Here is a 21,474-nt window from a genome sequence, read left to right on the forward strand (position 1 = left end):
GCTGCCTGCCACAGGGGCATCCCACAGAGAGCCAGTTGGAGTCCTGCCTATTCTACTGCTGCTCTGGCTCTCTGCTCATGTGCCTGGCAGGGCAGCGGATGAAGGCGCATGTGCTTGGTTCCTGCCACCTGCGTGGGAGACCCTGATGGAGTTCCAGACACCTGGTTTCAGCCTGGCCCAGCCCTGGCTGGAATAGCTATATTGGGAATGAACAAGTGATAGAAGTCCTCCTTCTCTTTCCTCTATGACTCTTTGAAATAAATAAAATAAATTTTTATAAACATCAAGAACAGTTTTTATTCACACCACAGTTGGTAAACAGTTGCAGTCTCTACTGTAAGTTACATGTGCTTGGCAGTAAACATCAAAGATGCAGGCCCTGAAGTGCTCTGGTGTGTGTCATTTTAAAATGCTCACATAAAGTCCATCTTTTCTCTGAGTTAGGCAGAGGCAACAGCAACAGACAACACCTGTCATGCCAGCAGTTCCTGGGATGGCAGAGGCTGTGCTGCTGAGCCTGCTCAGCTCTGCTTCTGCTTCAAGACTTCTTGGGAGTCCGAGTTGTTCCTGGTTACTGCCACCAGGGGGCTCCAATCTCATAAGAGAAACAGACCCAGACAGTGTCCTGGGAAGTGGGCGACCTACCCATGTGCACAGTGGGCTAGAGTAAGAACATTCCATCATGTGTAATGAAATCGGTGGAAAAAGAAATTCAGTGCCTTCCAGGCATTGGTGTGCATTTAAAATTTTATGATAAACAAAGATTTTCTATATTTCCAAATAAGATTGTATGGAACAGAGCTCGCAATGGCTTTTATGTTTAATCTTGTTATTGATAAATGTGTTTGCAAAAATGGTTATACTCTTTTTTTCCAGAAATTTTCTCCTTAATGCACCCGTTTTTGAGACTGACCAAGACAATCTGGCACACAAGGGCAACGGCCAAGATGACGGGTGGAAGGGCACTCCCACAATCTCATTTTTATTTTTTTAATTTGCTTGATGTATTTTTTTTTTAGATTTATTGATTTATTGGAAAATCAGATTTACAGAGAGGAGCAGATACAGAAAGACCAGGTGGTCGCAACAGTTGGAGCTAAACTCCTCTGAGGCCAGGAGCCAGGAGCTTCTTCCAGATTTCCCATTGAGTGCAAGGTCCCAAGGCCTTGGGCTGTCCTGTGTTGCCCTCCTGGATACAAGCTGGGGGCTGGATGAGATGTGGAGTAACCAGGACACAAATTGGTGCGTTTATGGGATCCTGGTGGATGCAAGGTTAGGATTTAGCCACCTGACCATCACGACAGGCATGATGTCCTAACATCAAAATATAAGTCTTGCGAAGTCTTCATCTGTTCACATACAAAACAAACATCTTTTCACCACAAAAATCCTGCTTCTGTGCCCAAAGATATTTCTTCCATCCTCATCTGTCCCCAGCTGTCTGCATTCTCTTTAAAGGTCAGATTTCTCTTCGTAGCGACATGTGCATGCGGCCCGCTGGCTGTCCAGGTAGGGCTTACAGCCCAGGTGGATGACGCTGTCAAACAGGAGCTCCACTGCTGTTTCACACGCTGCAAAGCAAGACATGGGATGACGCACAGGAAACTGCCAGGCATTGTTCTCCTTTCACTGTCACATGTTAAGGCCCAAGGTCCAGGACATCCCTCATGGGTGACCAGTGACTGTCATCCCAAACTCAAAAATCCAGGGAGAAATGTATCTGTGTATTTAGGAACACACACACACACCTGAAAAACTCCAGTCTTAGTTTCCCTTTTTAGTGTTATAATTTGTTTCCATCCAACTGGTCAACCAAATCTTTGGTACTGGACAAGTATTTTTTTTATCAACAATAGTGATCAGTAATAGTATTAACTGATATTAACATTTATCTGAAAAACACAATCACTAATAAATATGCTCCAAAATGCTTACATTTCCACCTTGAGGAAAGACATTATGTACAGAAGAAACAAAGCATAGAAACAGAAAACTCAAAACGTTTCAGTTAGGTATGATTTTTTAGAGCTGATCACACATCATTTCTAGGACTGTTCATTTAATGTATTCAGACCATGGTTCATCAAAGATAACTTAATTCCTGGAAACAGATATCATAGATAAAACTCGGCTAATGTACTACCTCTCTTCCAGCACTGAAGAAATCAGCTCCTTTTACCTCTAAGCCACGCAGTCCATACTGGTTTGTTTTAGCAAGCCCGCAAACTGAGTCCACTGGATCCAGGGTCCTCAATGATTAGGGCCTCCAGGCACCAAGTGGATGATTTCTTATCTCTCTCTGCCTTAGACCCCTTCTCCCAGGGCTTCCTATACATTTTACTTCTTTGACCATAAATCATCGTAGATAACAAAATGATCAGCTCCTCAGGAAACTGAAGAGGCCATGTGGCAATAGACAACAGTTGTGTGTGGCTGGCATTATGAAACAGCAGGTAAAGCTGCAGCTGGGACGCTGGCATCCCACATGGGCGATGGTTCAAGTCCTAGCTGCTACACTTCTGACCCAGCTTCCTGATAATATGTCTGGGAAAAGCAGCGGAAGATGCCTCAACCACCTGGACCCCTGCACCTACATGGGAGACCCGGAACCACCTCCTGGCTTTGCACCCCTGGGCCATCTAGACAGTGAGCCAGCAGATGGAAGACTCTGTTCTGCTGTCTCTCTTTCTGTATATGCGTGTGTGTATGTAAAATCCGACTTTTCAAATAATGATAATAAAAACAAATCTTTAAAAATGGGTACTTTAAAAAGTTTATTGATCAATAGAATTAAAGGTAACCCTATCTTGGTGCAAAAAAATTTGAAATCCATTCAAAAGTTCATGAGAAATGTATATTATGAGAAAATTACAAGGACTTCAAAAATTTTTGCAGCAAAATAAGTGAGTGTTTACTTTTCCATAAAATGCGAAAAATTAGTTATTCTTATTTATTTATGAGGCAAACAGAGACAGAGAACTCCCAGCTGCTTATTCATTCCCCAGACACCGGCAACAGCATGGGTGGGCCAGGCCAGAGGCAGGGGCAGGGGCTGTGACCTCAATCCAGGTCTCAACGAACAGCAGGACATATCACTACCTCCCCAGGGTATGCATTAGGAGTGAAGCTGGAATTAGAACCCAGGTACTCTGCTGACATGCAATACAGGCATCTTAAGCAGCATCTCCAGAGCAAATGTCTGTCCCTTCATGAACTTCTGATCGATTTCTATCCTAAAACAGAAAGTCCATGACACCTTGAAAATGGCCCTCACCACCAACCCAGCGACTGTCCTTACCCTGCACGTGCTGAGCTAGTCCCAGCGTTTTCTGCACACCCCGGCAGATTTTGGAGAGGCAGTACTGGAATTCCTCATCACAGTCGTTCTTGCTTTTGCCACACGTCTCATAGCACCTGTCATGTTGGTTGCAGCACTTGGTCAGGGAAGGGATGCCAATGTTGAGCTGCAAGAAGCATTTGGCTTAGGTTATCATCAAGGAATAGCCAATTCCTCTGCCAAAGCATCGCAATGAAACAGACTTCACAGAAGTAAGTAACAATGACTGTCAGACTGATAATTTCAAAATTCCTTTCTTCCTACAAATGTATCACATCAAATCAAGCCCCCACCTTTACCCACATCCACCTGCATTGTCTCAACCGTGCCTCATTGCTTCCTTCTTGCAATGTTATCTAGCAACAACAAATATACTTTCTACTGTTGGAAAAGGAAAATGTAAATTTAAAAACAGAAACCAAAGGAGGGCATTAAAGTATTTATCCAGGCTAAGGTGTTTCGTGCTCCCAAGTATAATGCACCGTGTGTGAAATGTCACATAAAACTGTTAGGTGCCTACAACTGAATTTTTTTTTTCTTTAGCTTTGAGATATTAATTCCCTAAGGAAATGGAAATTTTTTTTAAAAAGTTATTTTTTACTATTATTATTATTTTATTACAAAGTCAAATATACAGAGGAGGAGAGACAGAGAGGAAGATCCTCCTCTGATGATTCACTCCCCAAGTGAGCACAACAGCCAGATCTGTGCCGATCCGGAGCCAGGAGCCAGGAACTTCCTCCAGGTCTCCCACATGGGTGCAGGGTCCCAAGGCTTTGGGCCATCCTCACTGCTTTCCCAGGCCACAAGCAGGGAGCTGGATGGGAAGTGGAACCGCCAGGACTAGAACCAGTGTACATATGGGATCCTGGCGCGTTCAAGGCGAGGACTTTGGCCACCAGCCCACCATGCCAGGCCCAGGAAATGGAAAATTTTAACCAGACTTTTATATTTATTTGAAAATATCTTTACACGCAAAACTCTGTGCCTAGGAATCATCCCACACACCTCTCCCATTCTAGGCTCAGCAGGTAAGCTCTGGCCATCCTTACAACCACACTCCTATTCCCACTCGACCTTGTTTTAATACAGATAACATGCTTCTTCCATAGAGAGAACTTCAAAAAGTTCACAGGAATCAGAATCAAAGTTAAATTTATTTTGATGCAAAAAATTTTGAGAAATTCATGAAAGGTATGTATTTATGAACAAACTATGCACAATTTCAAATTATTTTGGCACTAAAATAAACTTACCTTTTAATTCCATTTTTCCATGAATCTTTAAATGCATCCTCTTGGGCCGTAGCAGTGGAAAGTAAGCTAATCCTCAGCCTGTGGTGCCAGCATATCATATGGATGCCAGTTCGAGTCCTGGCTGATCCATTTCCAATCTAGCTTCTTGCTAATGCCTCTGGGGAGGCAGAGGATGATGGCCCAAGTACTTGGGGCCCTGCCACTCACATGAGAGACCCAGATGGAGTTCTTGGCTCCTGGCTTCAGCCTGGCCCAGCCTTGGCTGGTATAACCATTTGAAGAGTAGATCCGCAAATGGATGATGGAAGGTTGATCAATCAATCTCTCCACTCATGCCCTCCGCCCCGCCCACCTGCTGTCTCTGGTGTTCTACTTTTTAAATAAATAAATCTGAAAGAAAGCAAAACCAAAACTTCAATACTTACATGGACACCAAACAATGGAGAGCCACATCCATTCGGTGGGGAGGGTTTATAACCATAACGTGGGATGGGCTTAGAGCCTATAAAACATAAATGGGATCATAATTACCAACTATGATAGAACTAAAAGATATACTCAAAAATGTCCACAATTTCAAGATATTTAAGATTTATCTGGATGTTGATATAAGTAAATATATTTATGGTTTCAATATCTGTAACTGAAGATCTCAGTGCTGACTGCCAAATCCACAAATGTTGTAAAGATTTAGTTACCAAGCATGATGGTGGAACCACTGGCAGGTGGCTGAAATCATGAAAGTAGCAGCTTCCAGGCCAGAAGAACTGTTCCTACAAGTGAGGGCTGGGGCCTGCCCTGCCCCGTTAGCCATGTGAGAACACAATGAGGTGGTACCGTCTGTGAACCAGGACTGGGATCTGCAGGTGCTCTGACCTACTTCCCAGCCTCCAGAAACAAGAGGAATACACTTCTGTTGCTTCCAAGCCACCTAGATCACAGCATTTTGTTACAGCACACCAGATCGGGATATTCATGTTCTCAGCAAGGTCTTCTCTGACCATATTGTTTAGTGGAATATACTGGTGCACACAAACAAGTGCATATAAATGAGCATCACGCACTGTTAACATCTGAAAGTCCTTTACTGCCACCGATCATGAGTAATTTTGTGCACCCAAGGGTCTCTCCACTGCAGACTATGAAACAGCAGGGTTTATAAAGGCAAAACCACAAACCAGGAAGAGTTCAGGGGACTGAGCTAATGCAGAACTAACTTAGTGATGAAAAATCACTAACTTTGCAAGCCCTGGTTGCAGTACCAGGTGAAGCTCATTTTTCTCCCAGTCATGCCTGAACCAGGGGTTATGGATCCTTGCCAAGCAGGATGTGGTTTTCTCAGCCAGGCTAGACTCATGAGTGTGTGTGGGGGGTGTGCCTCACCTAAGATGGAGCCCAGCTCAACATGGAGTCCTTCATGTCAGCCCTATAATTTCAATATGACTTCTAACATACTAACATTACTAATCTATTTGCCTCATTTTTTTAACCTGACAGCAGGAGTTTTTGCGTTTTGTAACCCCAGTATCTGGCATATGGTCAGGTTCTCAAATAACTATTTACTGACAAATGGAAGAAAGAATGAAGAAAGACTCAGAAAGATAAACCTCATGGCATTTATAATACTCATTATAAATAAGCTGCTATTGCTTTCTGCCCTTCAACTGTTTTTGAATTGTTCTCCAAACACTCAGCAGCTTCCAAAGATGTACTCACTTGTAATTTGTCACATCTCTTTAAAATTTGGCACCCACCTCCCGACTGGGTCCTTGGACCCACCTGCATCGTGGGTGCTGGGTCCACGTGCCCAGGGGGCAGGGATCTGGCAGGGCCTGCGTCACCTGGCCCAGGTCCTTGGGCCCACCTGTGTGAGCCCTGGGGGAGGGTGTCTGGGAGGGCCTGGGTCGCCTGGTCTGGGTCCTTGAGTCCGCCTGCAAGCACTGGTCCTCTGCAGTTTAAACATGAAACAGCAGACACAGGCTCACATGCACATGCAGGATATGGCAGCCCATTGGGCCCTGCAGAGGACATCTGGTACCATAGCAGAGGAAGAAGAACAGAACAAATTGGACAACCACTCCAGCCAAATGATGACAGCAAAAATCTGGGCAAATGGAGACTGTACTGTTGGCTATGTCAGTCAAAGGCTGTTGGAAGAGAGTTCTCATCCTTGGATAGGCGAGATTGACACCATTTCAGAATGATCAAAGCCAACGGGGCAGAACTCTCCGAGTGTGCACCATATCAGCACCCTAGGTTGATACTGGGTGGCTGGTTCCCATCTCCAGGCACTGGGGCAGTTGGGATGCTGGGTATGGCTTCTCTCTTTTCCCAGAAACAGTAAGAAGAAATGAAAAATTTGGGAACAATGATCACACTCACTTTTCCCTAACCCTTAATCCTTCCCAACTTGATTAACTTTATGAACATTTAAAAAAAAATTTTTTTTTTTAAGAAGTGGCAGCCAGGGCCCAGCATTGTGGCACAGTGGGCTAAGCTGCCATTGGGAACACCAGTATCTCATATTAGAGTACTAGCCTAGTCCTGGCTGCTCCACTTCTGCTCTAGCTGCCTAGGAAAGCAGCATATGATGACCCAAGTCCTTGAGTTCAACCTATGTGAAACCCACATGTGACAGCAAATGAATAATCAGGCACTGAACAGGATTCATAAAGTCAATGGTAGGCCTGCAGACAACACAGCTTAAGAACATGCCCCAAGGAGAAGAAGGTGCTTATCAGAGTTGCAATGACCGAGGGCAAAGGAAGAGACATGGGGACAGTAAATAAGGTTACTGACACCTCCCCTGCAAAGGAGCAAAATCCTATGAGAGCTTGATCCTGCTGGATCAAGATATTAAAAACTGTTTAAAAGTTTCTAAAAACAGTAAGAAGCACATGCAGAAGTTCACAGACTATCACACAGGAAATAGCAACACTGAAACAAAATCAAGCTGCACACATACAGCAAATTAAAAACTTGGTGGAAAGTCTCAATAATAGAATGAGTGAGGCAGAAGAAAGAATCTCAGAATTGGAAGGCACTTTTTGCAATAACTGAAAAAATCAAAAACCTGGAAGCGAAACTGACTCAAACTAGCAAAGACATTCAGGAGTAAAGGGACCATTAAAAGGCCGAATGTAAGAGTTACAGGGGTGCTGAGAGTGTGGAGTGAAAAGCTAAGTTCAAAGATACACTAATTGAAATAATAAATGAGAACTTCCCTAATAAGAATTGGGAAACAAAACACAGGAGGGTCACAGAACTCCCAACAGAGCTGACCAAAATAACCCTCCCAACAACACACCATAATGAAGTTTTCGTTGTTCGAACATAGGAAAAAAAAACTGAAAAGTGTATGTGAAAAAAATCAGTTACCTTATAGAGGAACCACAATCAGACACACAGCTGACCTCTCAGAGGAAACTCCAAAGGCCAGAAGAGAATGGAGAGACATATTCCAGATCCTAAAAGGAAAGAATTGTGTTCGCTTCAGCAGCACATATACTAAAAGGAAAGACCTGTCTGCCCAGATTAACTTAACCAGCAAAGCTTTCCTTTGTCTTTGAAAATGAAAGAAAATTCTTCCACAATAAACAAAAGCTGAAAGACTACGCCTCTACCAAACCTGTCCTACAAACGCTACTTAAAGATCTGACAGAACAGGGCCCAGTGCGGTAGCCTAGTGGCTAAAGTCCTCACTTTGCACATGCCAGGCAACATCTTCCTTTCTGTCTCTCCCTCCCTGTATGTATCTTTCAAATTAAAAAAAAAAAAAAGTAAATCTTAAAAAAAAAAAAATCTGACAAAATAACACCTACAAACCCAAAGGTGAATGTGGAGAACGTCCCTATGAAACCAAAGACTAAATGAAACAACAACAATCCATTGCTAAAATGACAGAATCAAATCACTACCTAGCCACACGAACCATGAACGTACACAGCTTAAGCTTGTTAATCAAATGACACAGATTAGCAAAGTGCACCAAAAGGTAAAACCCATTCATCTGTTGTCTACAAGAGACATATCTCACCAACAAAGATATGCACAAATTGAAAGGATGGAAAAGGATATTCCAGGCTAATGGAAAGGAAAAACAAGCTGGTATAGCCATTCTTACATTAGATAATATAGACTTTAATAAGAAATACATTAAACGAGACACAGAAGGACACCACATAACGATTGAGGGATCCGCTCATCAAGAGAGGACACCACGTAATGACTGAGGGATCTATTCATCAAGAGATCACCATAAAATGCCAGGGCACCTAGCTATGTGAAACAAATATTACTGGATTAAAAAGAGAAATAGACTCCAATACAATAATAGTCAGGGACATTGATGCCCCACTGCATCAATGGACATTTTAATGAGAGAAACTCAGCAAGAAAAAAAAAAAAAGGAGCTCATTCAGACAATGGAAAACACGGACTTAATTGATATCTATAGAACCTTTCATCCTGCAGATACACAATGCATTTTTTTTGTTCACGAGTACATGGAACCTTCTCTAGGATTGATCATGTTTTGGCCACAAAAAAAGCCTCTGCAAATCTGAAACTGTACCATGCATCTTCTCAGATCATCATGGAATGAAACTGGAGATCAACAAGTCAAAACACCCAGAAGACATGCAAAAAACTTGGAGACCAAATACTATGCTGTTAAATGAATGATGGGTAACAGCAGAAATCAAAGGGGAAAATAAAATTGCTTGAAATGAATGAAAGCATCAACACAACATATTAAAACATGGGACACAATCAAGGCCATGCTAAGAGGAAAGTTGGGACCTGGCGCAGTGGCCTAGCGGCCAAAGTTCTTGCCTTGAATGTGCTGGGATCCCATATGAGTGCCGGTTCTAATCCCAGTGGCCTTGCTTCCCTTCCAGCTCCCTGCTTGTGGCCTGGGAAGGCAGGTGAGGATGGACCAAAGCCTTGGGTTCCTGTATCCGTGTGGGAGACCTGGAAGAGGCTCCAGGCTCCTGGCTTCAGATCAGCACAGCTCTGGCTGTTGCTATCACTTGGGGAGTGAATCATCGGACAGAAGATCTTCCTCTCTGTCTCTCCTCCTCTCTGTATATCTGACTTTTAAAATAAATCTTAAAAAAAAGAGGAAAGTTGATTTCACTCAACACTTATGCCAAGAAATTTGAAAAGTACGAAGCAAACAGGCTAGCCATATGCCTGAAGGAGATAGAAAACAATAGCAAGGACATCCTAAGATTGACAGGAAAACAGAAATAATCAAAATAAGGGAGGAAATGAAACAAATAGGGACCAAAAGAACAGTACAGAAGATCAATGAATCAAAGAGCTGGTTCTTTGAGAAAATCAACAAAATTGATCCCCACTATCCCAACTGATCAAAAAAGTTAGAGGAAAAATGTGAATCAACAGAATCAGAGATGAAAAAGAAAGCATGACAATATATATATCTCTCAGACATACATAGAATAATTAGGAACTATTACAAGCAACTACACGCCAACAAATCGGAAGACTTAGAAGAAATGGATAGATATTTAAGCACATGAAATCTACCAAAATTGAATCATGAAGCACTTACTAATCTAAATAGCCCTATAACCAGGACTGAGATGGAATCAGTAGTAATTCAATCCTTCCCAACAAAGAAAAGCCCTGGACTGAACGGCCTCACCACTGAATTCTACCAAACATAGTAAGGAGAACCTACCTGAGTCCTCCACAAACTATTCAAAACAAGAGAAGGTAAGGAAATCCTTCCAAATTCTTCCTATGAGACCAACATCACCTTAACACCAAAGCCAGATAGAGACACAACAGAAAAAGAGAACTAAAGCTTGACGTAGTTGCAAAAATCCTTAACAAAATCCTAATCAACAGAATCCAACAGTACATCAGGATCAGGTGGGATTTATCCCTGACATTCAGGGATGTTTTAACTTACGCAAACCAATAAATGCGATATACCACATCAACAAACTGAAGAATAAAAACCATATCAACAGATGCTCATGTTAATGGATGTTGTGAATGCATCTGATGAAATCCAACACTACTTTATGCTAAAAACCGTAAGCAAGATAGGCATAGAAGGAACATTCTACCCATAATCAAAACAATGTATGAAAACCACAACGCTAGCACCCTACTAACCAGGGAAACATTAGAAGCTTTTCCATTAAGATCCGGAACTAGATAAGAATGTCCACTTCGGGCCCAGTGGCGTGGCCTAGCGGCTAAAGTCCTCGCCTTGAATGCCCCGGGATCCCATATGAGCGCCGGTTCTAATCCTGGCAGCTCTACTTCCCATCCAGCTCCCTGCTTGTGGCCTGGGAAAGCAGTCGAGGACAGCCCAATGCACTGGGACACTGCACCCGCGTGGGAGACCTGGAGGAGGTTCCAGGTTCCCGGCTTCAGACTGGCGCGCACCGGCCGTTGCGGCTCACTTGGGGAGTGAATCATCGGATGGAAGATCTTCCTGTCTGTGTCTCCTCCTCTCTGTATATCTGGCTGTAATAAAATGAATAAATCTTTAAAAAAAAAAAAAAGAATGTCCACTTCTACCACTGCTATTCAACATAGCATTGGGAGTCCTAGCTAGAGCTCTTAGGCAAAATAAATAAATAATAATAAACATATATATATGTATATGTATATGTGTGTATATATACATAATAATAACTTAAAGAAATTAAAATTATCTCTGTTTGCAGACAACAGGATTCTCTATACAAAGAACCAAAAGACTTAAGAGATTACTGGAACTCATGAGAGACTTTGGCAAGGTAGCAGGATACAAAATTAATGAACATAAATCGATGGTTCTTCAATACACAAATAACCCCATGGGTGAGAAAGAACGTGTAGCTACAGTACAGTAGTAGAGAAGAACATTAAATACCTTGGAATAAACCTAACCAAAAATGCGGAAGACCTGCACATTGAAAATTGCAAAACACTGAGAAAAAGAAATAGAACAAGATATTAAAAGATGGGAAACTTACTACGGTCCTGGATCGGCAAGATCAACATCATCAAAATGTCCATATTACCAAAAGTAATATACAGAGTCAATGCAATCCCAACCAAAATCCCAACAACATTCTCAGAAATAGAAAAGGTGATAGGAAAATACATCTGGAAACACAAGAGACCACAAATAGTCAAAGCTATCCTGAAGAATAAAAATCAAGCTGGAGGAAATCTCAGGACCTATGGAATTGCATCATAAAATAATAATAATAAAGAGTAAAATTTTAAAAACGGGGCTACAGGAAACTAAGAAGCTTCTGTACAGCAAAGAAAATGATCAACAAGGTGAAGAAGCAACCAACAAAATGGGAAAAAATCTTAGCACTCTACATAACTGGTAGGGGACTAATATCCAGGATTTAGAAAGAACTTTAGAAACTAAACAACAGCAAAACAAACAACCCTGTGTTACTTGACTGGTTTGATAGTTCTGAGAAGTTTTTGGTTTCATTGCTCCAGGGTTGAGAATATCTTTCCAAGGTATAACAGTTGATAAAGTCCACCTTAGTGTATGGATAGGCCCAGGAACATGTTGCAAAGTTGGCCAGGTGAGTGGTCCAACCAGTTCTGTTTTCCATCTTCTGACAAAGGACTTGAAATCCTCTACTGGCCTAGAAGAGCTGGCTGTCGTGTCCTCCATGTGCATGTTAGCATGCTGTCTACTGCACAGGCATCAGCAACTGAGGAGGTCCAGTCTGGATATACACACACCAAGGTCAGACCCGTATCTTGTGTTTTTCCTGGTGAAGCCATCCTCTACTGATTTCCCAGGCCACAAGCAAAGAACTGTAAAGGAACTGGAGCATCAGGGACACGAACAGGTGTTCATATGGGATCCTGATGATTGCAATATGAGTATTTAGCCAGTGAGCCATAGTACAAGGGTTATTTTCCTATTTTTAAAAGGAGATTAAAAGTTTTTCTTCAAACCTTTCCTGCTATAAGGAGCAAAAAGCTAAGAAAAAAGTCAGCAACCATCAAATCTGTTCCCTAGAATAACTTCACTAAACTTTTCAATGCAGCCTAAGTTCCTCCCATCCATACAGCAGGATGGCCAAGAGTAAGGGGGCAAGTCTCCATTAAGCCACTCTCTGAGAGAAAGCAAAATAATCAAGGCAATATGTCTGTGGTCTGCAACCTGTTGTCCACTTCTTCTATCAGTTAAAAAAAAAAAGTAGGGCCCAGTGGCGTGGCCTAGCGGCTTAAGTCCTCGCCTTGAAAGCCCCAGGATCCCATATGGGCACCGGTTCTAATCCTGGCAGCTCCACTTCCCATCCTGCTCCCTGCTTGTGGCCTGGGAAAGCAGTCGAGGACGGCCCAAAGCTTTGGGACCCTGCACCTGTGTGGGAGACCTGGAAGAGGTTCCTGGTTCCCAGCTTTGGACTGGCGCGCATCGGCCCATTGCGGCTCACTTGGGGAGTGAATCATCGGATGGAAGATCTTCCTCTCTGTCTCTCCTCCTCTCTGTATATCCAGCTTTCCAATAATGATAAATCTTTAAAAAAAAAAAAATTAAAGCTGCTTTGATTCATTTCCTGCAACAAAAACTACCCCTTAGTCACCATTTTCCTGTAGTTCTGGGATTTGCTTCCATTTGGCCCTGACTTGGTCACCTGCCTTCCAGAACACAGTGAGGGTGGCATCATTGTTCCGGCGAGACTTCTCAGGGATCAGCAACGCAAAGGGCGGGCTTCACTCTGCTGCAATTATTAGCCCGGAGACATCACACCACACGTCCTCCCAACAGACTGTACTTGCCAAGACACAAAGACTTTCTCGGAAGTATACTATTTCTCACATTCCCAAATTCATTGTGTGGTTTTTAAGCCAGAGACCTTTCCGTCAAATTCAAATGGCAAATTTGGTTAGGCTTGTGAAAAAGAAAAAAAATAAGCAAGAGGAAATAGTAAGACAATCATTTAAAAGAATCAGTATCCATTCACTTCAGAGGCCCATCCAAACTGTAGAAACTTGGACTCACTATAAACTTGTGGCGACTTACTCCTCCCACTTTTTCCTATCTCTTCATGACAACAGTATGCTGCTCTTGTCTTGGGCCTAAGGCTAGACCTTGCCTGGCTTTTCTCCTCCAGTCTCCCATACTTACTGTTCCCTCTGCCTGGGTTGACTATTCCGATTATCACAGTGTTGTAAGCGTCATCTTCACCACTTTCAGGCTTCTCAAGCTCTCAGCGAGGCCTCATCTGAACGAGTCACCCGGCCAGCCCTGCCAAGGCCGTCTTCCCAGACGTGCTGTTCTCCAGCACTCTCAGATACACCCGCACAGGCTCCATGCGCTGCTTATTCTCCTTGTCTCTTGCTTTACAGCCGGCTCTTGCGACCAGAACAAAAACCCCATGGCCAAGGATTTTCTGTTTTGTTCACCTCTGAGCTTCCATTCTAATTGGACACCTGACATGGAGTTGTGACTCAGTTCTGTAACAGATGACAGCCGCGAAGTCATCATCTGTCTAGGGAAAGGCTGACTCGATCTTTACTCAGTCCTTCTAATAAACTCCACAAGCACAAAAACTTCCTGAAGTGTGATTTAGGAAGCAATGAAACAGCTCAGCACAGTTCACACATTCCCTCCACTATCCCATTCAGAAGCACAAGCAGTATGTGGCAGCATAGCTCTATCTGTTACAGCTGCCTCTGACCTCACCCATGGGGTTACCAATCATCATGACTTCCCCGTACTTTCAGTTGCATGAACTAGCCCCAGCTGTGGGCTAATCTCACAGAAAACATGATCTCCAAAGTGCTAGCTGAACATTTTCAATCTCCAATCTTCTCTTGGCCTTTTGGTTAAGATCAAGTGTATATTGTCAATTTCCAAGAAGCCCAAATAGTTTTTCTAAACCATTAAATATATATATATATTTCAGACCCATGGGACACCTGGCCCAGGTACTAGGTCATGCCCTACGTAATGAAAAAGGTAGCGCAGTAGACACAGGTCCTGTTGTAAAAGGAGAATATGGCAGCACATTTGGTGCTGTAGCAGAATAACAGAACTACTCCAAACAAATGCTGACAGAAAAAAATCTCGGTGAACGGAGCCAATGGACATTAGGAGGGTGACAACATCCTCAGATCGGTGAAATCGGCAGCATTTCAGAACCATCCAAGCCACTTGGACAGAACCCTTGGAATATGTACACACTGATCCCGGTTTACATGAGGTGGCAGTTCCTCATCTCTGGGTACTGGGACGTGTGGAAAGTCGTGAGTGGTTGCCCTATTTGTCTCTCCCCTTCCGCCAGGAACAACAAGAAGAAATAGCAAATTTGGGAGCAATGAATTCACCCAGTTTTCCCTTAGCCTTGATCCTTACCACCCTGATCAAACATGTAATCATTATTTTAAAAATAAATTTAAAAATATATATATATTTTCAGAGCCCAGCAAAATGGCTCCATTGGCTAATTCTCTGCCTTTAATCGCCAGGATCCCATAGAGGTGCCGGTTCATTTCCCAGCTGCCTGCTTCCCATCCAGCTCCCTGCCTGTGCCCTGGGAAAGCAGTTGAGGACGGCCCAAAGCCTTGTTACCCTGCACCAGTGTGAGAGACCTGGAAGAGACTCCAGGCTCATGGCTTCCAATTGGCTCAACTCCAACCATTGAGGTCACTTCGGAAGTGAATCATCAGATGGAAGATCTTCCTCTCTGTCTCTCCTCTCTGTATATCTGACTTTGCAATAAAAATAAATCTTTATATATATGTCAGTATTCAAAAAAAAATCAAATGTTCCAAATGAGCCATTTAACCAAACTGTTTGAGTTTATTAGCACATTTCCACTAAACAAGTTCTCAGATTCAAAGTTAAAATATATAAGTGAAAAAATATATACATTATTTACACACACACACGGTAACAATCATATTAACATTAGCCAAAAAGGAGGGGGTCACTGATATCCAAGGAAGGAAAACTGTGAAATCCTGATAAAACTATTTCCTAGGGGAGTTATCAGAACTCTTTCTCAACAATCAGGGACACCAGTCTGTACAAAGGTCACCATTTCTTTTCGGTAGCTTTGCCAGGGAGAAAAAATTCAATATCCAGTAACGGCACGATTTTAAAAAAAAAAAAAGCAATTTTGGAGTTGCTTTCTTTTCTTTTTGTCTTTCTCTCTCTTTTTTTCTTTCTTTCTCTCTCTTTAATATGCTCAGCTCACACGCTTACCAGTCCACACATACACAGCTGATATCAGTCCATCTGGACGCCTAAGTGACTAAGCTCTTAGGCAACTTGATGCAATCGTCCAAGCAAAGTAATTCAGACGCAGCGCAACCCAAATGCGGGGGACACTTTCGGGCGACCTGTCCCATTCCTACAGCAGTGCTGCGAACGTGTCACCCAGGTTAGGGTTAGCAGTGCTGCGAACTTGTCAGCCAGGTTTGCAATCGTTCAAGCACTGCTCGCGCACCGCCAAGGTCCGCCCCGCACCTGTCACACTCACACCCCACGACCTCCGTCACCCCAGCTGCCCGGCGCAGCGCCCTCTCACCGTCCCTGCACTTGTATTGGCACAGCCCATCCTCGCCTCCCAGCAGGTCCAGCGCGGCGTTTAGGTAAGTGTCGATCTTGTGGACACCGTTCCTGATGGTCTTCAGGGTGGCCCGCCAGTCGGTGCTCTGGGCCTGCTCCTGGGACGCGACAGCGGCGGCGACCAGGAGCAGCACCGGGAGCGCGAGCGCGGCCCGCCGGAGCAGGGCCATCCGCACGGCCCCACGGCGCCCTAGGCGGCGGCTCCAGCCCGGGGATCGGCCACGGCCGACTCCGCCATGCCCACACCTCCTTCCCGGCAGCCGGACGCGGCGCCCGCTCACCGGGGCGACTGTCCGCCGCTGCGCGCCTGCGCCGGAGCCTGTGCGTCACAGGTACGCGCTGGGGCGGAGTGTTCCTCGCCCTCGTGGTCGCTCTGGCGCGCTACATAACTTTCTGGGTTGCTCGCGTGGGAAATACTGGCTTCGGCCATGGAAAGCGCCGTGTCCGAACCTCGTGCCAGAAGGAGTCTAATTACTTAGATATGGAGTAGCCGTGGGCATCGGGAATTGCAGAGCGAATCCACGCGTGACCCAATGTAATGTGCCAGGGTTTGCGCCACCACCCCGAATGTCAGGCTTTCCCGGTTCTGGACAAGCTCTGGTGTTTATTGCATCTGCATGGGTCCGCTGAATTTTCGGTTTGAAAAGGAGATTTCACCGTAAGTGACCCAGCGTCCTAACAACCCTCTGGCTGCGGATAGAGCGGACAGGTTCTGGAGGGAAAAGGTACCTCGCAGGCTGTGGCCGTTACCAAGGATGAGCTAGATGTTAGTTTACACTTTGTGGGACAAGATGGTTTAACCATGAAAACTACAGATTGCGTTTCCAATTGAGAAAGAATCAGTAGTCTATATTGGAGTGCAGTTAAAAAAAAATTGGGGCGAGGGTAGTCACCGTGTTCCTTTTCAAGGTATTATGTTACTTGCTAGTTCTACTCACCTTTCTCTGCATTGTTTCCTGCGTTGTTAAGGATCCATAAATAAACAGACTGCAGCACATTTTAATAGAGCTATAAATAACTATAAAAAGAGGTTTGCGATGGATGCAGGGCAATGCTGGAAATGTTAGCAACATTTGCCTCCTTTAGATGAGGACTATGGAAACTGATGCCTTATGTCCGGGAGGAGCTGCATGAGTTTGGACTAACTGCACACACAGTACAGGGGCCTGCATTGTGGTGCAGTGGGTTAAGTTTCTGCCCACCATGCCAGCATCTCCTTGCTGATGTGCCTGGGAAAGCATCAGGAGATGGCCAAGTTAGGAGACTCTTGCCACCCCTGTGGGAGAGCCTGGGCTCCTGGCTCTTGCACCTCTTTGGGGAGTGAATCAGGGGAGTGGAAGACCTTCTTACACTCTGCCTTTCATTTCAAATAAGTACATCTTTTTAAGAATGCAGTTTGGAGTTCCTAAGAATCATGTCCTGTTTGTTGAGTGCACATTCTGTGCTAGGCATCTTGTATGCCTGACTTCTTCCATTCAGAACCCCTCTGACAGGGATGTAGGCAGCCTTTGGACCAGGTAAATAGACATGTCCCTTATGTGGATGGGGACAGCACGACTCCAGGTTCCCTGGAATTGGCTTGAACTAGCACACTAGAAGCAGGAGTTGAAGTCGGGTGACAGTAATTCCATCAACCAAGGCTCACAACATGCAGAAGCATTTAGTGGGGGAGGGAGGGTAGAGGTGGCATTTTTGAACATATTTAGAGAAGGGAGCATAGGGGCCCAGCGCAGTACCCTAGTGGCTAAAGTCCTCACCTTGCATGTGCCAGGATCCCATATGGGTGTTGGTTCGTGTCCCAGTTTCTCCACTTGCTTCCACTTCCCTGTGTGTGGCCTGGGAAAGCAGTAGAGGAGAGGATGGCTCAAGGCCTTAGGACCCTGTACCCATGTGGGAGACCTGGAAGAAGCTCCTGGCAGAGGATGAGAAGAACAGCCATACAGCATGAGAAGAAAGAACAAAGGGCCGGGGCACCTTTATATCCTCAGGGTGGGTATGGGGAGAGCTGAGGCTGGGTTGGCAGATGTGGCTGTAGATGGACATGAGGGATAAATGCCTCTGGATTGGTGGAGTGCATGGTTTGAATGTGAAGGTCACTAAGCTTACTTAGGCAAGTTTTTCTGTCTCCACCATTTCATTTGGTTTATTCCAGAAGTGTCTTCATGGTCTCCCTTTTCTATCTCATCTCTCTCCAAAGTGTTTTCTGCACTGCCTTCGATTTCAAATTGCTGGAATCCTGTAGTGCTCTCAGCTCTCAGTTAATTTAGGGCTCAAGTCAAGTGGCAGTTTCCTTGGGTACCTGGCTCCTTATGCTGCAGGAACTTGGATTTGCCTCTGCCTGAAATGTTCTTCCATATTTCAGGCTAGGTTTGTCTCTAAGGAACTTCTCTTTAACACTCCAGGCTTATTTCCAGATCTCCCCTGAGTTTTTATTATCATTGTACCTGGAAGGTAAAACTTTGTAACTTATGTTCCCGTCTGCCTCAGAAGAGATCAGAGACTGGAGTAAGTAGAAGATGAGGGCAGAGCTCCACATCCACTGAGCTCTGTTTGCCGAGCACTTGCAGGGAGGGCCACGTGAATGCAGACAAGCGGGAATGGCAGAGGGTCTGGCAGCAGCACCCTGTGCTCAGCTGCTCGGTACATGATGCGCATGGAGACTGGGGTCCAGGCTGGCGGCTGTGGAAGTTTGTGATGGACAGTCTACAGTAGTCTCTGTGTGCATTATTCTGTGTAGACTCCATTTTTCTGGAGAATCTGTGATGTATATTATATCTTGGATTGAACGTGTGTTTCATTAAATCAGTTAGATTGGCTTCTGCTGTATGCCATTAAAGTCTTCACTCCGACCTGGCAACAGTGGAGTTAAATCATGCTGCTCATGCTCTTCCTGGTTGCCGCCACAAGATTCCTCTGGAGAGCTTGCTCTTGGCTTTTCAGACACTCCACTCTCACTGGAAGGTCCATGCCTGCTGATCCACTCTCACTGGAAGGTCCATGCCTGCTGAAGCCTCCAGGCCTCAGCTACTGCACACACTGACATCATCCTTTAAGGGGCATTGATACGACTCCTTGTGAATTGAGGGTGTCCATGTCTGTTTATCTCACACAGATGTCCTTGAAGTTGCCACCTTGCTCTTGCACTGTTAAGTCAGGACAAGGTAGATTCAAGCATTTGACACTCTGGCGAGTAAGAAATTCTCCTGTGGCTGTCACCATGGCGTAGCATGCTAAGCCTCTGCTATGGTGCTGGCATCCCAAATGGCTGCCAGTTTGGATTTTGGTTGCTCTACTTTTAGTCCAGTTCCCTGCTGGTGGGCTGGAAAAAGTAGTGCAGGATGGCCAAAGTCCTTGGGCCTCTGCACCCATGTAGAGACCCAGAAGAAGCTCCTGGGTCCTGGCTTTGAACCAGCCCAGCTCTAGCCATTGTGGTCATTTTGTGGATGAACCAACAAATGGAAGAACTTTATACTTCTCCTTATCTCTCTGCAAGACTGCCTTTCAAATATATGTATATATGCATATATATGTATTTAAAGTGAGAGATTCTCTTGGACCTGGGCAGGACTTTGTGAGAGAAGTGATGCTGACTGATGTCCACTGCAAGGACGGGGCAGTCTGTACAGATGCTGAAATTTTTCTTGGGACCCTCACCAGCTGGTTCCAGTGACCTCAGTCTATCATTTACAGTCCATAAAGACACAGCACATGGAGATAGATACCCGAGGAGTCCCAGCTTGTGAAGTCTCCCAGCCCAAGCACCAGACACGTGAGAGAAGAAATCTCCGAGAAAAACTGCTCCAGCCGTGTCTGCAGCTGAATGAGGGACCTGAAGGGAAACTGCCCACCTGGGCCCAAGCAACCCCCAGATCTGTCAGCAAAGTTACTTTAGGCCACTCTTTGGGAGTTCCTTTTACACATCAGTTGGCAATCAAATGACAAAAGTAATTTAAACTCTGGCTAGCCTGAGAGATGGAATAAAGAGGCAATACTCAATGGGTATGAAGCAGGAAGAGCAGAAGTGACATGACTTACCTCTGTGGTTCTCCCAGCTTACAGCTTTGCCACAGGCCTCCTAACTGCAGACAGCTGTGGCCAATTTAAGAAAAACTAGAAAAAATGGAGTCTGTGATCTTCGAATAACGCAAAGACCACTGCAAGAGTGTTCCATCAGATACCTCGACAGCCTTTAGCTTGGACCCCAGCTCCCATGTGCAGTTCCATATGAGCAGGGGAGAGAGGGTGAGGAACGTGGGCTGAACACAGAGGGTAGGGTCAGAAGTATCACTATACTTCTCAATCTGTACCATATGGATAAATAATGAAATTTTTAAAAGGGAAGATGGAAATGTCGAGATGGATGATACAATAATTTGAATGCACTGAATGCCACTGAACTATATACTAGATGTGATTAAAATGGTTAATTTTATGTTACATATAAATATTTTACTATAATTTTTTTAAAAGGGGAAAAGTACTGATCTTGGAATCTAAGGAGACATGGCATTTCTATTAAAACAACCAGATTGCATCCAAGACTGCACCCCAATGCTACTCAAAAGGTTATATTTCCTTTAGGATGATAGCTGTAGTTAAAAACAAAACAAAACATAATAAAAGCAAAGCAGGGCCCGGCACCGTGGCCTAGTGGCTAAAGTCCTCGCCTTGAACGCGCCCGGATCCCATATGGGCGCTGGTTCTAATCCCGGCAGCTCCACTTCCCATCCAGCTCCCTGCTTGTGGCCTGGGAAAGCAGTTGAGGACGGTCCAAAGCCTTGGGACTCTGCACCCATGTGGGAGACCCGGAAGAGGTTCCTGGCTTCTGGCTTCAGATCGGCTTAGCATCGGCCATTGCGGTCACTTGGGGAGTGAATCATCGGATGGAAGATCTTCCTCTCTGTCTCTCCTCCTCTCTGTATATCTGACTTTCCAATAAAAATAAAATATATATATAAAAAAGCAAAGCAGCTAATGCTGATTCATTAAGCACCCTCTGTGAAACAAGTGCTAGGACTGCAACCAGAAGGAAGATCTATGCGGTCTCTCTCCCATGTCTTATAATTGGTAGGGAAAAGCATGGGAAAGTAGACAAGCCAATGAAAAGAGAATAGGTTGGAGGATAGTCAGTGCTATGCAGAGACTACAGTAGGGTGACATGATGGAAAGTGCCTTCTGTGCCCCCAGGGTGATGGTTGTGGCCATTACTGAGCGGAGCAGAAGCAGGTTTAGGGAGGAACAATATGAGTTTTGGGCTGGGCATATTTTTTTTTCTGAAATGCTACCAGATATCCACATGG

The 21,474-nt window shown here is 44.6% G+C and overlaps 1 protein-coding gene across 1 annotated transcript; it reads right to left on the reverse strand.

Moving 5' to 3' along the window:
• Positions 1-1,077: 1,077 nt before the first annotated feature.
• Positions 1,078-16,488, reverse strand: PLA2G12A (phospholipase A2 group XIIA). Its single transcript, XM_058666925.1, has 4 exons — positions 16,134-16,488; positions 5,019-5,095; positions 3,299-3,464; positions 1,078-1,571 (listed from the first exon to the last, which is right to left on the reverse strand). Exons 1-4 carry the CDS (start codon positions 16,342-16,344, stop codon positions 1,453-1,455), a joined length of 573 nt encoding a protein of 190 aa, XP_058522908.1. The 5' UTR covers positions 16,345-16,488; the 3' UTR covers positions 1,078-1,452.
• Positions 16,489-21,474: the final 4,986 nt, after the last annotated feature.

The sequence above is a fragment of the Ochotona princeps genome, chromosome 7 (genome assembly GCF_030435755.1).
Source record: "Ochotona princeps isolate mOchPri1 chromosome 7, mOchPri1.hap1, whole genome shotgun sequence".
Taxonomy (NCBI): domain Eukaryota; kingdom Metazoa; phylum Chordata; class Mammalia; order Lagomorpha; family Ochotonidae; genus Ochotona; species Ochotona princeps.